Source organism: Bos javanicus, chromosome 13 (genome assembly GCF_032452875.1).
Source record: "Bos javanicus breed banteng chromosome 13, ARS-OSU_banteng_1.0, whole genome shotgun sequence".
Lineage (NCBI taxonomy): Eukaryota > Metazoa > Chordata > Mammalia > Artiodactyla > Bovidae > Bos > Bos javanicus.
The window spans coordinates 70,047,924-70,075,243 of record NC_083880.1 but is presented as its reverse complement, the minus strand read 5'-3'; the positions used below and the strand labels follow the sequence as shown (position 1 = coordinate 70,075,243).

Genomic DNA, 27,320 nt, shown 5'->3' with positions numbered 1-27,320 from the left:
TACAGTCAAGTGACTGTGGGCATTTGTTCTCAAGGAGTAGATCAAACAGGAGATGGACTGAGTCTTAACAGAACGGTGACCCAGTCCTGACCCAACAGAGCCTGATTGGGCTGGACCAGTAGGACCCATTCCTTCTCCCTGTTCATCAAGGAGAAAATAGGAAGCATTTGGAGCTGCTGTGATTCTTTTGTTCACAATATTCACCGTACAATAAAAAATTATTAGACATTGAAAAGGCTGGGAAATTGACTAACAATCAGGAATATTAATGAAAGCAAAGCCCAGATGATCCAGATAATGGAGTTAGTAGAAAAAAAATTTTTTGAATTACTATGATTAATGTAATCCTCTATTTAAAGAAAATAGAGGAAATGATGGACAAAATAAGTTTTAAAGTAAAGAATTCCAACAGAGAATTGAAGCTATAAAGAGAATCAGATCAATGCTGTAAAACTGAAAATTTGTAAAATTCATAGCACAATAGGTAAGTTTAAAAGCAGATTAGATATAATAGAAGATAAGATTAGTGACTTTGAAGACAGATCAGTAGAAAATTTCTAAACTGACATACAGAAAAATGAATGGAAAGAACAGAGCAAAGCATAAATGCATAGACACCACTGGGATGCAGGAAAAGGTCTGATGCTCTGATTAGCATCCTAGATGTAGAAAAGGAAAGGTCAATCACTTAGTCATGTCCAACTCTTTGCAACCCCATGGACTGTAGCTTGCCAGTCTCCTCTGTCCATGGGATTCTCCAGAATGCTGGAATAGGAGCATCTCCTCCTCCAGGAGATCTTCTCCACCCTGGGATCAAACCTGGGTCAGTGGAGAGCCAAAAAGTCCCCCAAACTGATGGAAGATATCAATCAGTAGATTCAATGTTAGGTAACCCCCAAGCAGGAAAAACACACAAAAGAAAACCATACCTAGGCATATCTTAAACTGTAGAAACAAAATACTAAAAGAATATCTTATAAATCACTAGATAAAAACTGACAGCTAATATTATATTAAATGGTATAGTATTGAATGCCTTCCCTCTGAATTAGCAAGTAAGAAAAAGATTCCACTATTCTCATTTATATTCAGAAATACATTGGAGGTCCTGCACTAAGGAGAAGAAATACAGGCATGCTTTATTTTATTGTTCTTTGCCATATTGCATTTTACAAATGCTGCTTTTTTTTTTTTTTGAAGTTTGAAGGTTTATGGTAACCTTGTATCAAACAAATGTATTGGCACCATTTATAATATACTAATATTACAATATACCTTTTACAGTATACTTATTTTATAAACTAGCAACATCAAATCAGGGATGGAAAATTGTAAAATGCCACTTATGATAGTATCAAGGTATTAGGTACCCTGAAGTAACTCTCAAAAGATACATAAGCCCTCTGTATGAAAAACGTGGCTGAAACAAATGAAAGAAGCCCTAAGTAAATGGAGTGATATGTGACACGCACGTATTCAAAATTAAGCTATCTGGAATTCAGTCCCCGTCCAAATCTAGGCAGGGTGCTTTTTTGTTGGAAATTGATGATGGAACTACAGATCTACCGTATCCAAGGTGATCTTGAAAAGGAAGAACCCAGTTGGAAGACTTATAATCCATACTTTGTAATCAGTTTACAAAAATGAAGACAGGGTAGTGTTGCCATAAGAACACATAGACCAGTGGGCCAAAAATAGAGCTGTATGTGGCTTCTGAGCACTTGAAATAGCCTAGTTCGAACTGAGATGTGCTCAACAAAGTACAGAATAGATTTTTAAAGACTCAGTATGAGAAGAAGAATGTAAACTATTTCATTAATAATTTTATATTGATTGCATGTTGAAATGATATTTTGGCTATGTTAATTAAAATATTGTGAAAATCAAATTCATCTGTTTTTAAATGCAGCTACTGTTGTCATTCAGTCACTAAGTCATGTCCGACTCTTGGTGACCGCATGAACTGCACCACACCAGGCTTCCCTGTTTTTCTCTCTCTCCTGGAGTTTGCTCAAACTCACGTCCATTGAGTCAGTGATGTCTTCCAACCGTCTTATCCTCCGTCGCCCCTTTCTCTTCTTGTCTTCAACCTTTCCCAGCGTAAATGTGGCTATAAGAAAATTTAAAACTATGTATGTGGCTTATTTGTGGCTTTGCTGGCAGCAAAGATTCGTTCAATGGACATAAAAATACAAAAGAGAAAAGAAAGGTGAATCATAGAGAACTTCTCTTCATCAAAAGACACATCTACAGTTTGAGAGGGCAAACTATAGATTGATAGAAAAAGTATAGATCATAACAGAGGACTCTTATTCAGAAATACAAAAAGATATAAACTTGCAAATATAAAGAATTCTTGACAAAAAAAAAAGAACAATTTTTAAAATAGGCAAATGACTTGAATAGAAGCCTCATAGGGCCAATAAGCATATGAAAAGATGCTCAGCACCTTCTAATTATCAGGGAAATGTGAGTTAAGGAGAGGATGTGAGATTTGAACTCTAAAGAAAGCTAAGTGCTGAAGAATTAATGCTTTTGAACTATGGTGTTGGAGAAGACTCTTGAGAGTCCCTTGGACTGCAAAGAGACCCAACCAGTCCATCCTAAAGGAGATCAGTCCTGGGTGTTCATTGGAGGGACTGATGTTGAAGCTGAAACTCTAATACTTTGGCCACCTGATGCAAAAAGCTGAATCATTTGAAAAGACCCTGATGCTGGGAAAGATTGAGGGCAGGAGGAGAAGGGGACAACACAGGATGAGATGGTTGGATGGCGTCACTGACTCAATGGACATGAGTTTGGGTAAATTCCGGGAGTTGGTGATGGACAGGGAGGCCTAATGTGTTGCAGTCCATGGGGTCGCAAAGAGTCAGATGTGACTGAACTGAACTGAGTACACATCCATTGGAATGGCTGAAGTTTTCAGTACTCGTGATATCAAGTCAGTTAGAACTCCCATGCACTGCTGCTGGATGTAAAAATGGTTGCAACTACTTTGGAAAAAGTTCTGACAGTATCCCTCAAAACTAAACATATAACCAACCTCATAACCTAGTGATTGCCTTCCTGTGTATATATCCAAGGTAAGCGAGTACATTTATATGAACATTGAAAGCAACCCAAATATTCCTTAGCAATAGCATGGATAAATAAGTGGTGGGTAAATAAATAATTTATACAATAAAATACTGCACAGTGATACAGGAGAATAAACCACATGCTATATGATTCCATTTGCATGAAACTTAATAACAGGCAAAACTAACCAATGGTGGTAGAAGTCTGAAGAGTGGTCATGTCTAGAAGGGGGCGTGAGGATCTTCCAAGAATGTTGAAAATTTAATATAACTTTATCTCGGGGGGACTTCACTGTATATGTGTACATGTAAAACGTTGATAATTATATGCTTAAGATCTCTGCATGCTGTATGTATGCCATACCTCAGTCACTTACAGCCTTGTGTGGGTGTGCCTGGCCGTTCCCCGAAGAAGACTATAGCGCATTTATTTCTGTAAGACCAGTACGTAAACTCAAAAGACATGCAGTAAATAACGGGGAAAGTTTAGGAAGGAAATGAAGTGGTAAGGAAGGAAGCCGGGTCATTAATCTAGTTTCCTTTAACCTGGACCCTGTTCCTTTGCTTGCTGTCCACTTGTCATAGTCCAAGCTCTGTTTGTTGGCTGCAAGATTGGGGTTGTGATTTTACTGCTCAGGAAAGGACATCTAGTTTGGGCCCTTCACTGGTAGCCATCTGGACAAGAGAAGTTAAGTCCAGGTATATGGAAAAAGAGGGAGGCTTTAATTATATGATATAGATCAAGAATAACCCTTTATCTTTCCTTTGTAATCCATCTGTCTTCTGTGTTATTTAGCATTCAGCCAATATTCATTGATCACCCACAGTTGTCTGGCTTTCTCGAGGTATCTAGCTACACCAGTGAGTAAAACAAATCAGGATCCCTGCCATTACAGGCTAGCGTGATGGGAGAAGACGGCAACCCACTGTGAACTGCCGCCGCCTCCTTTTCTTGTGCACAAGAATCAAGCAGAGCAAATATACTTAGAGGAAATCAAAAGCCAAGTCTGTATCCAGCCCCAGTTCACTGATCTTCCGGTTGAGCAGTGGGAAAAGACTTGTCATTTTAGATTAACTTCACAATGCCATGTGTCCAGGGGGACATAATGAATATGCGTAGCCTTTGGGAGCATCTGTCAGCGCCTGCTGATTTCCATACTTCTCTTCCACCATCTGCCCTGCTTGTCGTTTTTTTACTATCAGATTTCTGGGAAAAGCTTGATTTAAGTTCTTAGAAAATATGTTTTCTGTAACGGTATGACTTTGGGATAGTTGAGCCCTAGAATGGGTAGACTGAAGGCAATGATAATGCAGCACAAATCATCCTTTTGGAAAGTTCTGAGAAGGAACCCAACTAGTTATTCTGAGAGTTAGGGTTGGGGTGTGTGTTCTTTTCATGCACTGTTCTAAGTCTCATATTGTGATAAATGCTAGATCTGGAAAAGTCATATAGTGCAGTTGAAACCACTGAAATAAAACTGCTCAACTGAAATCTTAGGAAGAACATTTAACAGGAGTGTTTTTGTAAGTTTATTGTTTATTTTATTTTTATTTTTTAATTTCTGTTTAATTTTATTTATCTTTAGTTGTAGCACGTGAATTCTTATTTGCAGCATGTGGGATCTAGTTCCCAGTGAGAGGAAAAAAAGTGAAAGTCACTGAGTCATGTCCAACTCTTTGCTATCCCATGGGCTGTAGCCCACGAGGCTCCTCTGTCCATGGAATTCTTCAGGCCAGAATACTGGAGTTGGTCCCATTCCTATCTCCAGGGGATCTTCCTGACTCAGGGATTGAACCTGGGTCTCCCACATTGCAGGCATATTCTTTACCATCTGAACCACCAGGGAAGCCCTAGTTCCCAGACCAGGAATCAAACCTGGGTTCCCTGCTTTGGGAGTACAGACTCTTAGCCATCGGACTATCAGAGAAGTCCCAAGTTTGTTGTTTTTTTAAATGCAAATTTTTTTAAAATCAAGTACTCCTCTGTAGAGATTTCCTGGAGATTAGAAAATGTTGATGTGTATCTAGGGTAGAAAGGAAGTAATTAAATTGTTACCAGTTGGGATTTGTAGTCAAAGGATGATCAGTAAAACAGAAAGTGATTTCCAGGTACAGAGGGGAACAGTGATACCATTTAGTAGAGAATAGTTATGCCTTACATTTGCCTAACGCTTACTGTCCAAAAAATGTTTTCACATGCCATCTTATCCTCCCAGTAACCTAGTGAGATATGTATTTTTAATTCTTATTTTAATAGATTTGAAACTAAGAGATGTTAATTGACTTGCCCAAAGTCAACAGCTGGAAGGTGTCAGAATTGGGGCCTTCTGCTTCTGAAGCCCCCAGACTCTTTCATATTACGCTTTTCTGAAAATTTTATGCAGTAACATGTAAGCAGTTTGGGCAGAGAAGGGAGGTCCCAGGACCAATTTTAATAATGCTAAAGGCAGCTCTGAAGTCAAGAATCTGCAAAGCAGAGTAACTTCCCTGCTCACGTGGGAGGGGAAGTGGGAGGGTCGTGCACAGAGGTTAGACTCTACCATCTTTGCATCACTCTGAGCTGGCAGGATGGAGGCCTCTGTACTCAAAGGTGAACCTTTGGACCAAGTAGTATCTATTGTAGCATTTCTTGTAGAATTATTTCATGGCTTCTGTGGTGCCAATAATCCACTCTCTCTCTCTCACCTCTGTCTTCAGGAGCCTCCAGAAGATGACGCAAACATCATTGAGAAGATCCTGGCATCTAAGACTGTCCAGGAGGTTGGTGGCTGATGTTTCTGGCTTGTGTGTCTCTAGCGCACGTTACACCCTCTGTTAAAAGATGTCTCTGGAATGGTCCTTCTCAGCTGGACCGAGAGCTAGGCAGAAGCGCTTTCGGGCTAGTTGACACTTAGGTTTACCTCTGTAGAAGATTTTAGGACATGAAATTCTTAAATATTTGAGTATGACCCAAATTGATGTTTTTCTTCCCTGTGATCCTACTGATAGGTATTGACCTCTTAGTTGCCACAGCTCACTGAAAGTCATCAAAGACCCAAGAAGAAGAGATGGGGAAAGACTCCCAGTGCAAACACCTTTTCCTTTCCATGTCTTCAGGGCTGTCATAGGGAACTTCTAGAGAAAATCCCTGGTGTGAAAGAGCATAAGAACATAGTGTCAGGGAGAGCATGGTTTCATTTTTACCTCGAGGATTTATGAGACTTCCTCGCTTTGAGTGAACCCCTCTGGAGTGTGTGGGGAACAAGCAGGGGGTCGGGGGAGGGTAGGACAGGTTGGCAGGGACACTGGAAATGCATGTTCTCACTTTCGCAGCAGCTCTCAGAGCCCTGGGCCAGTTGGGGTTTTTCAGCTGAGTGCCCTCCTAGCCCAGATCTCGGAGTGACACCAGGAGGATTTTTTTTTTTTTTTTTTTCAACGTTGTAGCTTAGCTGTGTGTTCAGCCTTTAGAAAGTCTGCTCCAGGGCTGCCAAAAAAACCGACCTGGTAAAATACAAATATCCTCGAGAAACATGTTCTAAATCAAGAAGGAGCGCTTGATTTACCTTTCTCGTTTGGTACTTAAGAGTGGTCCACAGGGGTCTAGGCTGATAACGGCTTGCTTTGGGTTACAGGTCCACCCGGGAGAACCCCCATTCGACCTGGAGCTGTTCTACGTCAAGTATAGAAATTTGTACGTCTGTTTAACGTATTCTTTGTATTTGGATGTTATATGACTAAAATGTCTTTCCCTCATCCCATCATTATCTTCTATATTTTCCAAGAATGGCCCCTAAGGTGTGACTCACAGACCTCAATTGGCTCAAGTTCACCTTAGGGGGCAGTGCCCAACTTTGTGTATAGAGTCACCTGGAGAAATTTCTAAAACTACTGAAGCCCTTGCTGCCCTCAAGGCCAGTTGACTCCTTCTCTGGGTGTAGTTCCCAAGGGTTGACGTGTTTTAAAAACTCCCTGTGCGGTTCCTGTTTGCACACAATGTGGAGAATCACAGTCCTATAGCCTATACTTTTCTGCTCTCTTGCATTTTCCCTTTTTTCTCTGCTTGTGCCCACTTCCACTAATGTGCATGAATGCTAGCCTCCCTATACCTGCCCTGCCTCCAACTGTGAGCCAGTTTCTCTAGAAGCCACAGAGTGACCAGTTGCTTGGAATTGCTGTCTTGTCCTGGTTCAGCTTTTGTCCTGAAGGGCAAGGCCCTTCTAAGTCCAGTCTCCAGCGGTTCCACAGCAAGCCACTCAGCTGCTGCTATGGTAGATGGTCACTCTGGTTACTGAAACTTTGAAGTCTGATTATTTGCTGGTTCTACACTCATCTCACAATCTGTATGTCTTTGGATAGTTCCTACTTACACTGTAAATGGGCCACAATGGAAGAACTCGAAAAGGACCCTCGCATCGCACAGAAGATCAAGCGATTTAGGAATAAGCAAGCCCAGATGAAGCACATTTTTACTGAGGTGAAGCGTTACTTATTAATTTGATCACTGCTTTTCCTGCAGTATTAGATCCCAGGTTTAAGTTTCTTTAAGTCGAAGTCCCATGCAGATCTATTCCTCAGGCGTGCCCTGATTTGAGATGCAAGTTGTCCAGATTTAAGTCAAAGAAAATGGAATAAGGCTCAAACTTTACAAATGATAACTCCTAAGGATCTGCATCTTGGTTACATTCTAGGCAAAAGGAATGTGTTCACAGTTTTTTCATTTCCTTCCTCCCCCTCCCCAAAAGGGTAATTCCAAGAATTAATGCTTGGGTGTAAAATAGAAACAAAGCCAATATGTTAGAAAATAAGTAAGTAAATATATCAACTTGGGAATTTCTAAGTGTAGTAAGAGGAAGGATTGACGGATTTGGATATCAGAACATCTTTAGTGTCTATAAATTGGAAAATAACCACAAATCTTAAAGTAAGTACATATGTACATATATGTATTTCCTAACTGTATCCATGCATACCTACATACAACTGGGCTTCCGTGGTGGTTCAGACCGTAAAGAATCTGCCTGCAATGCAGGAGACCTGGGTTTGATTCCTGGGTCAGGAAGATCCCCTGGAGAAGGGACTGGCAACACACTCCAGTACTCTTCCCTGGGAAATCCCATAGACAAAGAAGCCTGATGCGCTACAGTCATCCACGGGGAATCAGAGGTGACTGGCACTTTCACTTTGGAATCCCATAGACAAAAGAGCCTGATGCGCTACAGTAGCCCACGGGGAGTCAGAGGTGACGGGCACTTTCACTTTGGGCTGCCCAGGTGGCACTAGTAGTAAAGAGCTCCCTGCCAGGAGCCATTAGAGGTGTGGGTTCAGTCCCCAGGTTTGGAGATCCCCTGCAGGAGGGCATGGCAACCCACTCCAGTACTCTTCCCTGGAGAATTCCATGGACAGAGGAGCCTGGCAGGCCACAGTCCATAGGGTCACGAAGAGTCGGATACGACTAAAGCAACTTTCCATGCGTCTACGTATAAGGCATGCATTCTTATCCAGTATGGAAACCTTACTTACATTTGCATAGACACAGACATGATACACACTCATATACATATGATGAAAGCTTTAATGATAAAAAATGCTCTTATAATTCAAAAAGGAAAATACATAGAGACATAGACATAAAAAACAGATGTGTGGATACAGGGAAGTGGGATGGATTGGGAGACTGAGATTGCCAGACATACACTGCTGTATATAAATAGGTAACTAATGAGGTCCTATGGTATCACACAGGGAACTCTACCCAGTGCTCTATGGTGACCTAACTGAGAAGGAAATCCAAAAAAAGAGGGGATTTATGTATATGTGTAGCTGGTTCACTTTGCTATACAGTAGAAACTAAAAATTGTAAAGCAACCATATTCCAATAAAAATTAAGAAAAAAAGAAAAGTACAAAATCCTAAATGGAAAAAAATGGACAGATTATTGGGGAATTCAGGAAAGAGGGGGAAATTATTTACTAATCATACCAAAAAAAAAAGTAATCAATTTCATTAGCAGCCAAAGAAATGCAAATCTTGTAGTTTTCACTTACCAGATACTGGAAGGTTTTAGAAATAAGCATCATCCATTGCTGGTGAAGGTGTGTGGAAAAGACCCTCTTGTCATCGCAGCTTGGGAGCATAACCTAGGATGCCCTCTCAGGAGAGCAGGTTGACAGCATATGTCAAATGCCTCAATATCTGCATAGCCCTTGTCCCAGCAGTTCTAATTCCATCATTTATTTTTAAGGAAACTATCAGATCTTGGAGCAAAGACTTAGCTATGATAAACAGTTTATGTTGGTGAAAAATTGAAAACAAGCATAATGTTAGGTAACAAATACTATTAAATTATGATACATTTCAGAGTGTAGTACTATGCAGCTAGTAAAAGTGATACTGAAGGACGGTTATTAATGTCAATAGGAAGGGGCTTAATGTTGTAAACTACTGTTAATTGAAAACGTTAGGCTCCTACAGCATGTGAGAGTTCCATTTTGGGAATGGTTGTTCTTCAGTCGCTTAGTTGTGTCCAACTCTTTGGGAACCCATGGACTGCAGCATGCCAGGCCTCTCTGTCCTTTACCATCTCTTGGAGCTTGCTCAAACTCATGTCCATCAAATCAGTGATGCCATCCAACCATCTCATCCTCTGTCATCCCCTTCTCCTCCTGCCTTCAATCTTTCCCAGCATTGGGGGTGAGAGTGGGAGGTGGGTGTGCAGGGGCAAAGAATCACCATAAAAATGCATAGAAAATGTCTGAGTTTATGTAAAAACACTGACCTAATTTTCTCTATTCAGTAGGATCGTGGTGATTTCTATTTTCTTTAACATGTAATTTTTCAATCTTATACAGACAACTTACGAAGAAAAAACAATATAAATTATTTTTTAAATGTAGTCACAAATAAGATGCCATCAAATCATAGCAAACTGCCACACATAACTTACCAGTTCATTGTTCGCATGGTGCTCCTTTTCCCACAAATGCCAAAAACCTATTTTAGGACAGTGTCAGTAAGTGTTCTTTTTGTCCCAATATGGACTCCTTTCTCTTTAGCTTCAACGTTTGGCCCCAGGCCTCTCCAGGCTCGTTGTAAAGCCTGTGAGAACTGTTTTTTATGGCATCATTCCTCTGATAGAGTATCAGGGAAAGGAAGGGCTGGAATTGGAAAAGCCGTCCTGAAGCCCTGTTGGACGCTCTCCCTGGGTTCCCAGAACATCGCACTCACACCTCTGTTTTAGCGAGGATTTGCAGCGTAGCGACTTGTTTACAGGTCTGGGTCTGCCATTCTGAGCCCTGTGAGACAGACAGGGCCTCGCCTTCCTTGTGTTTCCCTCTAGGACACCAGACGCAGGCTCCGTGCTCAGTCACCATTTGGCTGTGCCCAGGCTGGTGAGGAGGGTTTGGTGAGGAGGGTTGCCTGCTTAAACCCTGTAGCATTCCTGTCTCCCTGGAATAAAGTCCAGACTCCTCAATGCAGTCTACGAAGCCCCATGAGTCTAGTTTCTGATTTATGCCCAAGAGAGTGATTTTTTTTTTTCTTCCCTTGGTTGGGTATTGAAAGAGAAAACTGTGTTAGGATGTGTAGAAATACCATAGTGGGAGTCCCTGGTGAGACCCTGGTGAGAATGGACAGTTACGGGAGGAGATTGGAGGCCACTATGAGAGGAAGGGAAATTGGGAAGTAGTTGCTATAACGCTGTCTTCAGTCTTGACCTGGTCAACAGTTTTACTCATAACTTGCATAAATGATATTCTTGTAAATAATAACCTAGTTCTGAATAGAGCTTCTTCATACACATTACTTCCAGCTGCTTTATAAGGTAGCCAGGGGCACGTGTAAAGGAGAGTCAGGCTAGAAGGCTGAGCGTTTCCCACACCCCACGGGGCTGGAGACCTGCTAACCCCTGACTCCTCAGCACCAGACCCAGCACTGGGAGAATGAATGACAGAATCCAGGTTCAGGTTCACCTGGACAGGCAAGGATGAATTAAATCATGCAGATGGCAATAAGTAAATGTAATGGCTCACATTGGTATTGTAAAGATCTTTACAACTTTGGAGTAGGGAAGATGACTGGATGGCAGCTCAAGGGACAAAGTTTACTATGAACCAAGAGCTGGTGGCTCAGTGGTAAACAGTCCGCCTGCCAATGCAGGAGACCGCAAGTTCGGTCCCTGGGTTGGAAGGATCCCTTGGAGAAGGAAATGGCAACCCAGTCCAGTATTCTTGCCTGGGAAATCCCATGGACAGAGAAGCCTGGTGGGCTACAGTCCATGGGGTCACAAAAGAGTTGCTTCAGACTGAGCGACTGAACAACAGCAGCAAGAGTAGGGTGGGGCTTAAAAGGTGCCAGTAATCCTAGATGGCACCCTGCTTGCCATGCTCTGTTCTCTTCTGAGTATTGTGCTGATGTGGGTACCGGGATTCAGTGAGAGACTTTGTAAAGCCTGAGGGCAGCTGGGGGAGGACTGTTAACAGTGGGCAGAAGCATGTCTGAGTGATCGAGAGCAAAGGTGGACAGTGAACGCCCAGTGCTGGCGCCCCCCAGCACCCACACCCACAGGTGTCCACGCACTGCTGAACGTCCTTGGGCCAACTGAATAGCTCCTCTGCACTCAGCATCCTTTGTTTTCGTAAATCAGAAATCCTCCTAACCCTCACGATACCCAGGAGGATTAAATGACACAGTGTTGATGAAAGTGCTTGGCATGGTCCCCGCCCCACGGTCACTGCTCCACAAAGGTTAGCTCTGCATCACCGAGGGATCTGGAAACATGGCATCTGAAGAACACTGAACACCTGGGGTGGGGAGGTATTTAGATAGAGAGGAGAGAATCACTTGGCTACTGCTTCTGTAGAGGAAGCAGTTCACTCCAGTGAGTCACAGTTCCAGGAGGAAAATTAGGCAGTAATTTGATAGTGATAATGATAAAGATTGTGATGCTACTACTGAACAGGCAGAGGTAAAGCTGTCTTGGCAGTGGGTCAGGTCTCAGAGGGCAATAAATTCCTGAACATGGGAATAATTGAATCCGAGGGTGGATTTGCCAGGGTTGCTGTAAGAAGTGTTCCTGTATAGATTGGAAGGTGAAACTATATAGCTCCTAAAGTGCCTTCTAGCTTAAGGGGCAGTGAGAACACCCCTGCAGTTCGGAGGAGGGCTTCTGGGCAAGAAAGACCTGGGTAAGCGTTCCAGTCCACGTGGCTTTGGGACCCTGGCCACAGGACATATTTAACCTCTCTGAGTCAGTTCTCTCATCTCTAAAGTATTTACAGCACTTACTGCGCCATAAAGTAGTTTAGAGGCTTACATGAAAGCACTGGACACACACTGAATATTTTGCTTATTACTGTTCTTATAAGTACACTATGCGGGGGGGTGGGGGGGGTCGGGGCGGGAAGCACGGTCTATTTAACCGTAAACAAGTCCTAAGAGTACAGCTCAATGAACCTTTACAAAATAAACACTCCTGTGTAACCACCACCTAGATCAAGGAATAGAACATTATCAGTATCCCCGGAAGCTCCCCTCATGCATCCATCCAGTTATTAACTGTTATTGGTGTGAAGAAGAAAACGAAACTGACATTCCGGATTTCCATGGGTTATCTCTGGAAATCCTCTTTGTGCTGATTTTTGCTCAGTACTTAATAACCCTGGAGGAGGGCAAGACAACCCATTCCAGTGTTCTTGCCTGGAGAATTCCATAGACAGAGGAACCTGGCAGGCTATAGTCCAAAGAGTCGGACACGACTGAGTGACTTAGCATGCACGCGTTGGAATGACCAATAGGAAACCCTTACCCGTGGTGCAACCTTCAAGGTGTGCTTGTGCCTTTAAATGTAGTCCTGAAGGGCAGGATTTGGGGACAGTGAGAAAAGTTGGTGAGTTGACTTATTTAAGCAAACCTCCTTTTTTTGTTGTTTTTTTAATTTATTGGAATGTAATTGCATTACAGTGTTCTGTTACTAAGACAGCCTCTTCAATAAGTAGTGCTTGGGAAACTGGGCAGCTTTACATAAAAGAATGAAGTTAGATTACTTTCTAATATCATACTCAAAAATAAATTCAAAATGGATTAAAGACCTCAGTGTAAGGCCAGAAACTACAAAACTCTTAGAGAACAACTTAGAACAATATTGGACATAAATTGCACCTAGATCCTCTTGACCCACTTCCTAGAGTCATGGAAATAAAAATAAACAAATGGGACCTAATTAAACTCAAGCAGACCTTTTCATTCTGCATTCCCCGATAGAGCCCAGGGTGGGGGGGATCACTTAAAGATAAAACACTGGATGCTAGGTCGACAGGAAGGGAGTCACTTCTTAGCTCTTCTTTCCCGTTTGCCTTAGCCTGACGAAGACTTGTTCAACCCAGACTATGTGGAGGTCGATCGCATCTTAGAGGTGGCCCATACCAAGGATGCAGAAACCGGAGAGGTGGGTATTTCTGTTTTAACTCTTCTAAAGCGTCTTCCTTGCTTGTCTCGTGTTTTGCTTGTTTTGTCAACACGTGGCCTCTGTTTTAGTGGCCTTGGTGTGCTGTGTCATAGGGAGGGTTCCTGGGTCATCAGTACAGGATCGATTTCTCTAATGGAGTAGGAAGACCATAAGTGCCTTTCCCATTTGCCACCAGGAGGTGACGCATTACCTGGTGAAGTGGTGCTCACTGCCCTACGAAGAGAGCACTTGGGAACTGGAGGAGGACGTGGATCCTGCCAAAGTTAAAGAATTCGAATCTCTGCAAGTGCTCCCCGAAATCAAGCACGTGGTAACGTATCCATGTCACTATTTCGGGTGTCTCTTGTAATGCGATGATCCGGGGTGTCCCCCAGGCGGTTCCCCCGAGTGGTTTCTGTGGCATCTTACCGTTGGTTGTGCCCATTGAAACTGGGGTTCAGAGTATGTTTCTGCCCACATCACACTTTGCTAGCACTGGGTCAGCTTTAGGTCTGGGCTCTAGTTTGATGGATGTGACATTTAAGAAGCTTGGTTATGAGTTTTGTTTTCTTGGTGTACGGCTGTCAAGTGGGGTCAGTAAGATAGAAGGTGTAAGAAATGCCTGGCTCGGGAAAGAAGCTCCATAAGTTGTTGGTATCTTTTTTGTTTCCTGTTTCTTATCTCTTTCTCCATCAGCGATCTCTTTTCTTTGGTTTTATCCTTTGCTTTTACTCAGAATATTCTTAAAGGGAAGAACTGTCCTTTATCAAAAGATCCCTAGGACTTGGCAGAGAAAACATAAGTTTTCCATATGTGTTGAATTGGTTAGTTTTTCTGATTCTGGCTTATTACCACCAAGCTGCAGAAATGTCATGGGGTACCTAGTAATTACAAAGAGGCAGAATTGGGATAGAGCTCAGTTAAGGTGTAACTAATTTGGGAAGAGAATCAGAGATGTTAAAGAATATGGCTAAAGACTGGAATGATCAGTTTCTGGTTTTTTTTCTAAGTCACTTTTTTTTTTTTTTTGCCACACTGTATGGTGTGCAAGATCTTAGTTCCCTGCTGCTGCTGCTGCTGCTGCTGCTGCTAAGTCGTTTCAGTCGTGTCCAACTCTGTGCAACCCCATAGACAGTAGCCCACCAGGCTCCCCCGCCTCTGGGATTCTCCAGGCAAGAACACTGGAGTGGGTTGCCATTTCCTTCTCCAGTGGATGAAAGTGAAAGTGAAGTCGCTCAGTCGTGTCCGACTTTTAGCGACCTCATGGACTGCAGCCCACCAGGCTCCTCCGTCCATGGGATTTTCCAGGCAAGAGTACTGGAGTGGGTTGCTGTTGCCTTTTCCCTTAGGGATCAAATCTGTGCCCCCTACAGTGGGGGTGCAGAGTCCTAACTACTAGGCCACCAGGAAATCCCACCTCCCTCCCTCCCAAGAAAATCACATTTTTATATGATTTTCTCTTACCCAGTTCCTTATTGTTGTTTTTATATCACTTGTCTTAATGACTAGAACATTCTATCCCTAAAAGCTATTTGGTTAAAAATTGGTTGCTTGTACATAAAATAACAGACTTTGGGGAGAGCAAGACAGAGTGTCAGTAACGACTTTGCAAAGAGAGTAGCAGTCATTTAATAGTCAAGACCGACCTTGGAGACTCCAAATATCAATTCTCTTTTGAATTTAATAATAGCCACTGAAGGTTTTGGAGCCCTGGGGTAGGTGCTTGCCTGTCATCTGTGATACCACTGAGGAGCCAGCCAGACCAGGCATCGGAAACTTCTAGCTGATTTCAAGTCTCATGCTTAGATCACTGAAGTTTCTGGGCAGTAGGTGACATAAAACTAAAACCTGGAGAAAGCGGGAAGACCCAGAGGAGGGACTGGATTAGTGTATGATGCCTCTGTATCTGGAGTGCTACCAAGGCAGCAAAGTAGAAACCTGCAGTGAACGTCTATTCTACAGTATCTGTGATGCTAAAAGTGAGCCCCTTCAGTCTCTAGAGATGAGGAACATTCCAGAAAGTCTCCCCATAGTGTCGGGTAGAGTGCCATTAAAATGAGTGACGTGAGCTTCAGGAAGCCAGGCTGAATGATTCCTAGGGGATAAGAATGTAATTTCTTTAAGGGAACAGAGCAAGAGAGTTTATATGAGAATGTCTTGGCTTAAAAGCTTTCTCTTTAAAATTATTTTTTTGACGTAATAAATTATTTCCCCTTACATTTCTAAAAGCACCTTGTACCTATGTGCTGATGTAATATTCAACAAATTTTATTTCAAGGAGCTTAGCCTAACTACAGCTATCGTAATTTTGTAGGTTAAGTTGTGGTATGTAAGTTTCTGAAAGTTTCCACACTTCCAGTAGTCTGGACAGATTGAACCGTTATACTTATCTCCAAATATCAATGATACAATATGATTGGGGATATTTTATTAAATCTTACATGCAAATGGCTTAGTTTTAGATAATAACATATTTTAGGAGCAAGCTTTCTGTAATACCCCAAAGTAAAACTCCCAAACTAAAATTGCTGTTAGAAAAGCTGCAGTCTCAAAATTCTCTATGTAACTACAGGCATAGGTAAGATTTTTTTTTTTTTTTTAATTTTTTGAGACCTTAAAAGTGTCAGTCTAGGGGCTCGATTTGTCTAGAAGCAAAATAATCAAATATATGTCCAAATAATAAAAAAACCTAAATAAAATTTTTAGATGGGCAGACTTAATACCTAAAAATTAAAAATTTCCCCAGATTAGAAATTCCAATAGAATTTTAAGGGAATTTGACATTGATTCTACGGTTGCACAGAATACTAAATTAAAAAATAGCCAAGACATTTTTGTAAAATAATTCCCCATCAGATGTAGAGCTATAGTAATTCAAATGTGTGATTTTACTGCAGTAAGACTCTGGATATAGCTCCCTGGATATATTAGAACTTAATATATGATAAAAATGGCATTTCATATAAACAGAGATCAGTTACATTTAGAAATTGGTGTTTCATATTGAAAAGTAAAGCAGTAAGATTGCTCTTACGTTTATGGCGAATTTAAAGAATTTATAGTTTCAATTATACAGGCTTTTTAGCTTTAGAAACTCATCAACAAAATATTTGACCCGGTGTACTTTCCTGAGCTAATATCACAGGGACAAATAACAAAAAATTCTATCTATAGAAAACTAAAAACCTTGGTGCTGGCTTGTAGGGAAATTAAAATGTTAGTGGGAATGATTTCTAAGAGTCTCAGTAAAGCAATATAACACTTAACCAAGATTTTAGGTGAATCTGTTTCTCTTCTTCATTAATTGCTTGCAAATTTTATAGAGGTGTTCTTAGTGTAATCTGCTGAAATCTAGAAAATACAGGGCCTGCTCCTCAGTCAGAAGACAGCAGCTGCAGTTTGCAGGTAGCTCTAGGACGGCGTTGTGAGGCTCACCACCTTCCCCATCGCCCCCTGCGTCCCTGTCCACACCGTGCTCCTCAAACATCGCTGTGTGTCCTGTGTTCTCTGCCCTCCCTCCCCTAGGAGCGACCTGCTTCAGACTCCTGGCAGAAACTTGAGAAGTCACGAGAGTATAAGAACAGTAACCAGCTCCGGGAGTACCAGCTGGAGGGGATGAACTGGCTTCTTTTTAACTGGTATAACAGGTGTGGAACCAGAACCAGTCCTGTCTTCAGGGCTGATCTTTCTACCAAATGTTTGTGCCAGGAGGGAGATGGTGGGCTTAGCCAGCATAGCGGGACAGTAGCAGAGGGGTGGAAGAGTGCAGTGGAGCCATCAGTTCAGTGGGTGATCTCTGTACATCAGGAGTACCAGGACTTCTGTTTTTCATGTCAGATTTGGTTTGGTTTGCTTTCTCTGACCAGAGAGTAATGATCTTTAGATGTCATCAACATTGTTCTTTTTTTTCCTTTGTCAGTCTAACCAGAAGGTTGGGTTCAATCTAAGTGAAACAAAACCCCAAAGATCCTTTAAAACTGTGTTTTTATCTCCCAAGTCTTTAACACAAATTGGCTCTAAGGGAGAATGAATCTGCATTCTAGTCCCAACTCCACTATCTGTTTGTGAGCCGTGGATGGCCTCGACTTATCGTTTTCAACCCTGTGCTTCAGTCCCTGTCAGAATCTAGATGAAGCAGATGACATCTGAGAAAGATGGGTTAACATCTTTTAAGATGTTATTAACATTCTAGGGTGCCCCCCAGCATTGATGTTAAAGACCACATGGCATGGAACACATACCAAGCTGGCACTCTGGAGACCTGTGTTCCAACCTTGTCTCCGTCACTCACAGTGGGACTCAGGGTGTAGCTCACTGAAACACAGCAGCAGGTCTGGGGTTGCCCACCTGCGCGGTGATGAGCGAGACTGGACAGGGGCCACACCTTCAGAGATGACCAATGTGTGCAGTCCGTGGTTCTGGGTCACTGCAAGAGACCAGTGTTTTCACTCTGACACGGAAGTTAGGATAGGGGTTGAAAGTCTGTCCTTTGATAACACAGGTGATAGGCGATGAGAATCGTGTAACTTGTGTTTCTGTTTTTGCCTTTGCTTCCATGAAGTTCGTCAGGTAGAGAACTGGTGTAGGTTTGAGGCATTTTATTTTCTCCTTGCCGCACTATTATTTTAATTTTTAGTATCTGTAGTTTCCTTTTGAATGTATGCATCTCATGTATTTTCTCACAAGTTGCAATAGTTCCCTTCTGGAAGTAGGCAGGGTGTAAATAACAGTAATGGAAACTTGCCTCAGTTGCATCTCTGGAAAATGCTGATAAAACCTCCACCAATGACCTTACAGGTCAAGGTACGCTTCTGTAGTATCTTTTTCATTGTAACCAACCTCCGCCTCTTTCCCATGTTGACGATGAACGGTCTGTTTCTTACTCTGCAGAAAAAACTGCATTTTGGCCGATGAGATGGGCCTAGGGAAAACCATCCAGTCCATCACGTTCCTTTCAGAAATATTCCTCAGGGGCATCCACGGCCCTTTCCTCATCATCGCCCCACTCTCCACCATCACCAACTGGGAGCGGGAGTTCCGAACGTGGACAGAAATGAATGCCATCGTGTACCACGGCAGCCAGATCAGCAGGCAGATGATCCAGCAGTACGAGATGGTGTACAGAGACGCACAGGTGAGCCCTCCACCCGTCGCAGGGATCCAGGACATCTTGCCATCGTGGTGCACAACAGCCTCTCTACCCCTTGTCTTCCAGAGTTCAGTGCCCTACATGGAATTACTGTTGACTTACTCTGTAGAGTCACGTTCTTATTGAGGCAGACGTCTCACTCCTCCCTGTAACTTCTTCGTGATAAAACACAGAACTGTAGGGCACACTTTCCACTCCGACATGCACGAGAGGCTCTTTTTAGGACCCCGAAAGCTTCTTGGTTGGCTTAGGAAGTTGCTTTTACATGCAGAAAATTTTATCTGAATTGTGATGTGCTCAGTGAAGAAAGTGAGCAGAGGGATTTGTGAACAAAGGAAGGATCCTCAGCCAACGAGTTTGGAGAGAGAGGAGGTTAACGGATTTGAGGTTAAAGGATAAAGAGAAAACAAATAGTTTAAAGCACAGCAGGATTTTGTAAGAAGATTTTGTTAAGTATAAGCACTTTGCTCAGTATCCTTATAGGCTTGTCCTAAGCATTGGTTTCCATAAAGAAGGTAAATATTAAATGAATGCAGTCACAGGAGAGGCAGGGCTCATACCATAGTTTTCACAGGCAGCAGGAGACACCCAGGAGAAATTTAAGATGTGCTCTAATGGGACGCAGCTCTGCTTTGTAAATGTGATGGTGGCAGGAAGACAAACTGAAAGACAAAAGTATGTCCTGCCTGGTAGCCCTTGTCCCAGGTGAATCAGGGTCACGACATTGAGTCTGTTCTAGAACCCAAGGTACAAGGTGAAATTAATTCTACCTGGAAACTAGCAAAGAGGGTTTTCTTTGGGCATTCAAGCTCTGCGTGGTTTAGACCACCAGCTGGCTAGGAACATGTGGGTCAACACCCATCAGCTTTCCCTATCATGGCAAGTAATGAACAAAAAGCTTCCTTGCTTGGCCTTCCATACTCTTATCTCGCTTTTGTGGGGGTACATGCAATCTTGATTTTTGTTTCTTTGAATTAACAGGATCTCTCTCTTGTCTAAACAGCTGGTTTGATTCTCCTATTCTTTCTCTTCTCAAAGAGGAAGATTGTGCTTATTGGCCTCTCACCTAGGTCCGACCATCTATCTTGCCACCTTCTCCAATCCAGCTTGTAACCCGGTAGCTGCATTCTCCAGCCATGTGTAAAGCTCTGCCTTTGCTTGTGTCATCCTCAGGGAAACCCCCTGTCAGGTGTCTTCAAGTTCCATGTTGTCATTACAACATTTGAGATGATCCTGGCAGACTGCCCAGAGCTGAAGAAGATTCACTGGAGCTGTGTGATCATCGATGAAGCCCACAGGTTGAAGAACAGGAACTGCAAGCTTCTGGAGGGCCTGAAGCTCATGGCCCTGGTGAGAGTTGGCGAGCTCTTTCTGTAAACACAGGCCCCTCCTGTTCACGGTGGAGGAAGCGTTCTCTAGCCATCTGCATGCAGCCTACTTGTGCACAGTCTGTTTACCCTAGATTTTCTTCTTGTCCTTTGTACCTCCGATGGTGCAGGAATCAAATTTTTGTTGTTGTTGTTATAAACTGGGTCGGCAATTTGACCTTTTCCACAGATTGACTCCCAGAGGGACCCAGGGGCATCTTAAGTACCATGGCATTTGTGACCAGGAAATGTGTTGTTTTGGCTTGTTTCCAGGTCCCTGAATGATCTGGTACCAAAGATGATAGCCTTGAACATCACTGCCTTGGCGCAGTGCCCAGTCTGTGGCTAGCAGGCCCTCCAGAATGTGAATGAGTGAGTGGGTGCTTTAGCTAACATGGAATTGCTGCTGGACTCAGGGATGTAAAAGGAAGGTTGATCTGTTTGTTGATGTTATCACTCGATGTTGTCATAAAAGCAAAAACAAACTTGCCCCCAAATTGAGCCCAAGAGGCCCTGGCGTCACTTTCCCACCCAAACCTGCTGTCTTGGCGGCTCAGACCTGTTCCCCGTGCTGTGAATCTGTGCAGGAGCATAAGGTGCTGCTCACGGGGACGCCCTTGCAGAACTCGGTGGAGGAGCTCTTCAGTCTGCTCAACTTCCTGGAGCCATCACAGTTCCCTTCAGAGACTGCTTTCTTGGAGGAGTTTGGAGATCTGAAGACAGAGGAGCAGGTAAATAGGGGCCTGAAGGATTGGAGGAGTCAAGGTGATCGCTACTTTCACCATCAAGGGAAAAACAAAGTCACCATGGGGACAGGAGTTAGCCAGTTTTCACACCCCTGGTAAAATTGCACCGCCTCCTTTATTTAATTTATGTGGAGGAGGATCAACTGATCATTAGCAGTTTCTATCCAAACAATAAATGAATCGGCATCCAAAATACCTAATCTCTAGCCTCTTGCTTTCACTAATCTCATGTATAAATAACTTTAGTGATTTTGTTCATCGTCTGCCCTCAGGGCCATGCTTCCCTCCTCCTCTGCTTCCTTCATCCTTCGCCCCTCCTCCTGCAACATGTTTCCAGGCTCATTTTCTTGAGGAACAGAAGGCAGGTGTACATTAGAGTAGTTGGTCGGTCCGTTTTGTCCAGATCAACTCAATTTCCTGTTTTCAAAGATGTGGTCCTGAGTCTTGCTTATTGGACTCAAAGCTGTTTCAAAACAAACCAACATTAATAAATATCTATCTACAGTGGGTAGAAATCTCGACTGGACATTACAGAAATAAGGCAGACAGGTGTAAGGGTCACAAGAGGAACAATGAACAGAGCTGAGGACTTAAAAGGCAAGAAAGGTCACATCTGTTTAGGACTTTGGAACAACTGCATGGAGAGAGTACAATTTGAAAATAAACTTTAAAGGGTGGGTAAGTTTTCATTAGGCAGAGATAGAGATGATAATGACTACTTTGCATGGGAAAAAAAAGCAATCAGCAGCAGCCATGGAATTTATTCAGTGGTAGGGGATCATCTGGCTGAGCTGGGGATGAAGTGTGGAGTATGAAGCCGGAGGAGTTCCACACCGTATTGTGGGAACATCTTGAAAGACAGGTTGAAGGATTTGATGGGCATTAGAGAAGCAACACAAGGCTTTGATCGTGGCAACGACACAATTAGTTCTGCTAAATTAATCTAGCAGTGGCGTGAGAGTGGGTCTGGGCAGAGAATTTGGGAATGGAGAAAGTTTGGGAATTTCACTAACAGATGTCGAGAGTACATGCTGTGGTTCCAATCTGTTTGTTTCTACTTCAGCGACGAGTCAGACTTTGAGAGCAGTGAGTAATCAAACTTCATTCCCCTTCTTGACGTTCGCAGTATCTATTGAACTTTGCAAAGCCAACTCCAGCCCTCTCTCCGTTTTTGGACCGTTAGAAATGCTTCCTCTTCTCCCGTTGCACTTATCTTGTGGTATGCGTTTTCTCTTCTTCCTAGACAATGACCTCCTTGAGGACAAGGCCCACATCTCCTCCCAAGTTGTGTTTGTTGTATTGACCAGCACAGTGTCTGGCATATAGTATACTCTAAATGATTCAAGGTACGAACCAGGTGAAGGGCGAACGCTGAACCCAGCATGTGGCAGACTTGGCATTTGTCCCTGTCTTTTCACAAGTCCCTAGCTGTGTCTTTCCCCTTTGGGTTCTTACGTAGTAATTCCTTATCCCTGTGGGGATTACATACCTAAGTTCCATGGTTGCTAAAATAAAGCGTTCATTAAATGGATTAGATTGAAGATTGGGATTTGTTAGGGAAAAGCCACAAAAATGGCCCCAAATGTCTGTATATTTTAAATCCTAGTAAATAGAAGTTTTAGAAAGCATCTGGTTACAAAGTAAAGCCTATTCCTTGTTGTTTAAAACCTGCTCAAGTAACTCCTTTAAATCAAACTCTCTAGAAATCACTTTATTTCAGCAGGAAGCATTGGCGCAACCCACAGCTTATTTGTGCAGAATCTACCCTTTTGAAATTTTTGAACAGCTCTTTATAACTTGATCTTTCGTACTTGCCTCTTACTTTCCCACCAGCATTAATCTCACTGGTCTCAGGTTTTAGCTCAGGGTGAACTCAGGTACCTTGACTTTGAATCCCGTCTCTGCCCTCTTCTTGGGAGAGGGCACTTGCCAGTGCAGTCAAGTGCATAGAGATCTGCTGTCCAGGCCTGGTCTGTTAGGGCAAGAACACACAAATCATAGCAAAGAAGACTGTCAGGCTCAAAAGTGCCCCTGAGATGACAGCTTGCCTGATGGAGTGGGAGGCGTCACCTTACCGCATTCCCTGTGTACATCACTACCCCCAAACTTGTTGGCTGCTTTTATTTAAATACGAGAGGAATCCATTTCCAGATTGCCTCTGCCTTTTTTTTTAATTGAGATATAAATGACGTACAACACTATATTCGGATGTGTTTTGTAACAATTCAATATATGTAGTATAGTGAAGTGATATAGTAGTATATAGTAAAGTGATTACACCAGTAAATCTAGTTGCCTCCCCATACATATGTAAATTTTATTCTAGTGATGAGAAGTCTTAAGATTTACTCTTAGCAACTTTCAAATATACAATATGGTATTACTAACGGTAGTCACTGTGCCGTCTATCACATCCCCGGGACTTACTCATTTTATAACTGGCAGTGTGTGCCTTTTGACCACCTTCATCCATTTGGCCCACCCCGCAGATTCCCCTGCTTCTTACTCTGTTCTTTCAGCATATACATCTTCCCCTCATAATATATCACTTGTGCCTCCTAACATGGCTGAAAACATTCCTCAGGCAATTGCTCCATACAAGTGCATGTCAGAGAGAGAGGTTTGTTTTCTCCATCCTGGAGAAGAGGTCCTGTCTTTTGTATCTTTCTCCCTTTATATAAGGTTCCCACATGAGTTCTCAGTAATTGCTTGCGAATCAAAACCAGATCCCTTTTTTCCTTTCAGTCCTCCTGTAAGCTCCTCCTGTTCAGGCATCAGTCTTGACCTTACATTTAGTCAGCTGCCGCAGTTCCATGATTAGATGCTCAAGAGACTGTAGCAAAGGTTGGAATCACCCCAGTAACCATTACTGAATGGGGATCCGGGCAGGTAAACAGGTCTCGTTTCCCTGGCCAGGTGAAGAAACTGCAGTCTATCCTCAAACCGATGATGCTTCGGCGGCTAAAAGATGACGTGGAAAAGAACCTCGCTCCCAAGCAAGAGACAATCATCGAAGTAGAGCTGACCAATATCCAGAAGAAGTACTACCGTGCCATCCTGGAGAAGAACTTTTCCTTCCTGAGCAAGGGGGCCAACCAGCACAACATGCCCAACCTCATCAACACCATGATGGAGCTGAGGAAGTGCTGCAACCATCCCTACCTGATCAGCGGTGAGCGGGCGTGGGGAGGCCTGTCCATCTGACGTATCGATCCCCATGAGACACTCGGGTGTGAATTCTGACCTTCTTACCAAGCATTAAACTGAGGTTCAAAGAGGTCAGTGGATCTGCATCAGTGATCTGGCCAGTGAGTACACAGAGCCCCGTTTTGAACCAGTTCTCTGCCCATCAGAAGACAGATGATGACAGCTGTCCTTTGTGGGCCTGCAGTCTGGCCCACACTTCCCACTTGGGAGCAGGGAGATGTCTTACTTCATTGAAAAAGCGATCATGGCACAGTGAGATTAAAACTCTCTGCAGATAAATTAACAATTAACTGTACTAGATAGAGAACATGTTGGAAGCTTTTTTCTTTTAAATAAAACTTTTTGATGAAATTTTAAATCCCAAATGGCTTGCCGATCACTAGTGTTTATGTCCAAAAGGTATGTCTTTTTGTCTGCTTTTAAAATTTTTCTTTGTTTATTTAGGCTGTGCTGAGTCTTCATTACAGGACACATACTTTATCTAGTTGGGGTACTCAGGGGCTTCTCTCACTGTGCGGCGTGGGCTCGGTAGTTGCAGCACATGGGCCTGTCTAGTTGGGGTGTGCAAGCTTAGTTGCCCAACAACATGTAGGGTCAGGGATCAAACCCACATCCCCTGCACTGGAAGGTGGATTCTCAACCACTGGACCACCGGGGAAGTTCCTTTTTGTCAACTTTCTGTGAAGGTTTATTTACTTGCCTGAGTCAGCTTGGTATTTCAGATCCTTTCTCTACCTGGTCAGACTCCCAGGAGAGCACGTCACCTGTGTTCTCTGCAGGACAGTCGTGCCCCTACTGTGGAGCCCATGGTTGAGGGGGTGGATCAGGGATACACACACCGCACTGCCTCACTCCGTTCACTCCGTTTCTTCTAGGCTCTGTCAAACAGAAAGTCACTTGCCCATACAGATTGTTCAAAGAATACTTTCGTTGCATCCTTTTTCAGGGGCAGAGGAGAAAATTCTGGAGGACTTCCGGAAAACCCACAGCCCCGATGCCCCGGACTTTCAGCTGCAGGCCATGATCCAGGCCGCAGGGAAGCTGGTGCTGATTGATAAACTGCTCCCTAAGCTGATCGCTGGCGGCCACAAAGTGCTCATCTTCTCGCAGATGGTGCGCTGTCTCGACATCCTGGAAGATTATCTCATCCAGAGAAGGTGAGCCTTGTGTCAAAGCTGGGCATCAGGTGCTGCAGGCAGTTCCTTTTCTTTGTTGCCTTTTTGATTCATTCAAAAATTATGTTTTAACAACAAAAAAGCATTAGAAAATAGAGAAAAGGAATCTTCTCTTGAAAGACTGGCTGAAATTCAGAGTTGAATCTTATGGCCAGGTTTAAGTGTCTTGAGAGTGAATTTCCTATGATAGGAGCCTTTGCTTTGCTTAAAAAATAAATTTTGCATATTTATTTATATTCTTTTAAGAAACAGAGTTCAAATAGCATTACAGCAGGTTAAGAAAATAATGTATTTACTCCCCCCACCGCCAACCCCCTTCTCGCCCCGTGATGAGAAAAATAAACTCTGGAAAGCATCACTATATCAAGTTGCTAAAAGAGCTCCAGCTGACAGTTGAACTTGGGGATGCTTTATGTTTTTTCTCAGCCAACCCTCTAAGATTTTATGATACACTAGCTGTGGCATCCCAGTTTATTTTCTTGTTTATATTCCTCTAATTCCTTGAACCTAGGTTCCATTACTGATGCAGGTGGAAAGCCTGGGGTATCATGTGGGTTGCTTGGGCTCTGTGAGGGTACTGCATTTGTTACATTACACCATATCAATCCATTTCCAGCCAATGGGATCCACCAACGATCTGAAGATGGCAAATGCATTTTTAAAATTTATTCTTAATGTTAAAAGACTTCTCAAAATCTTAGAAACTATTAGCCAAGGCATTGGTAGGTTTAGAGTACCTCTTTGTTTTTATATAGTCATCGTGGCAAATCCTAATTGTATTACATGTTCTGATCTTTGAAGATTCTGTTTCTCCTTATAACATAGGAGAAGTTATAGAAAAAGTAATTAAAGGAAATGACCAACTTAACTATGGGTTATTCTCACATTTAACATTACATAAATAATTCTCTGAAATCAGATTAGGCACTAAAAGAATTTCTCAGACTCCTGTAGTGGAGATGTAATTTAGGTAAAGAATTCTTGAGACTTGCATTATTTTTTTTCTTTGAGGAATATATCAAAACTAGAAAGCAGTTTTGTATTTAATAATTTACTCTAGATGAATTGCCAGAATACTTGCTTCTTATATAGTTATCTTTTCAAAATATATACAACTACTAGTTTGAAGATTTTTTAAAGAGATTCCCCCCCCCCACCCAAATGAGTAACAGTGTAATTAACTTTTACCAAGTACGAATGTCTTTATTTAGCTCCTTTATCACTTATTGCTCATTTTGTTTTAAAACTACCTAAGTATTATAGTTGCTCTTGAAAATAGCGACACTTTTTTAATACCACCACCAGCTCAAAACTCCATTCATACTTGGACATTTATCTTCTTAGTCTCTTTTCTTTGTGCCTACGTATATTTAGTTTTGTTGTTGATTTGCTTGAATTGGGGTCATATGCTACATTCTGCATTGTAACTCACCTTTTTATTTGATATATTATGGAGTTTTTTGCTTTATTTTTCTACAACATAGTTTTGATGATTTGAATGATAGTCTCTTATTTAGGTTGTTTCCAGTTTTTCAACATTTTTAGGAACTCTAAATATCATTTAGCAGTCACTGTGAATGTTGCCAGTTATTTCCTTGGGATAAATTCTGATGTACATTTTTAAAAACATTTAATACGTATTTCCAAAACACCCCCTGGAAAGACACTTTTATCTCCCTTTTCATGGTGTATGAGAATGCTCTTTTTTTCCTCATACTCTGATCAATCCTGTTTTTGCCTTTTAGTCTCTGCTAATTCAATAAGCCAAAATTATGGTCTCTTGTTTTAATTTATACTTATTATTATGAATGAGAGTGAATATATTTTATGTTTATTAGCTGTTTATATTTCTTTTCTGTGCATTGCTTATGCTCTCCCATTTTCTGTTACTCTTTGCCTTTTTGTTTATTAATTAATTTATAAAAATCGCTTGTTAAGAATATGGTGCAAATGCTTCCCCAGTGTTGCTTTTGACTTTTTCTTTATGGCTGTGGGTTTTTGTTTATTTATTTTATTTTTAGAAGTTTTAAATTTTATAAGAAATCTCCCAGTCTTAAAACTGCTTTAAATAAACTTAAGTGCTTATTTATGCTTAAATTAACATGCTTAAAAAGACTTCCCCCACCGCTCAACTGTATCATATAAATAGTCTGAAGTTTTTTTCTTTTCATTTTTTTAT

At 42.3% G+C, this 27,320-nt stretch overlaps 1 protein-coding gene across 10 annotated transcripts in view; it reads left to right on the top strand.

The window, feature by feature from the left end:
- The window catches only part of CHD6 (chromodomain helicase DNA binding protein 6), a 201,299-nt gene that overhangs the window by 99,233 nt on the left and 74,746 nt on the right, over nucleotides 1-27,320 (top strand). For all 10 annotated transcript variants that reach the window (XM_061437616.1, XM_061437610.1, XM_061437613.1 and 7 more), the window contains 11 exons: nucleotides 5,775-5,837; nucleotides 6,689-6,747; nucleotides 7,413-7,530; nucleotides 13,411-13,497; nucleotides 13,694-13,828; nucleotides 17,023-17,144; nucleotides 18,388-18,631; nucleotides 19,820-19,996; nucleotides 20,601-20,744; nucleotides 23,676-23,931; nucleotides 24,913-25,123. In XM_061437616.1, the coding sequence (XP_061293600.1) occupies nucleotides 5,775-5,837; nucleotides 6,689-6,747; nucleotides 7,413-7,530; nucleotides 13,411-13,497; nucleotides 13,694-13,828; nucleotides 17,023-17,144; nucleotides 18,388-18,631; nucleotides 19,820-19,996; nucleotides 20,601-20,744; nucleotides 23,676-23,931; nucleotides 24,913-25,123 (1,616 nt within the window). The remainder of the gene's footprint in view (nucleotides 1-5,774; nucleotides 5,838-6,688; nucleotides 6,748-7,412; nucleotides 7,531-13,410; nucleotides 13,498-13,693; nucleotides 13,829-17,022; nucleotides 17,145-18,387; nucleotides 18,632-19,819; nucleotides 19,997-20,600; nucleotides 20,745-23,675; nucleotides 23,932-24,912; nucleotides 25,124-27,320) is intronic.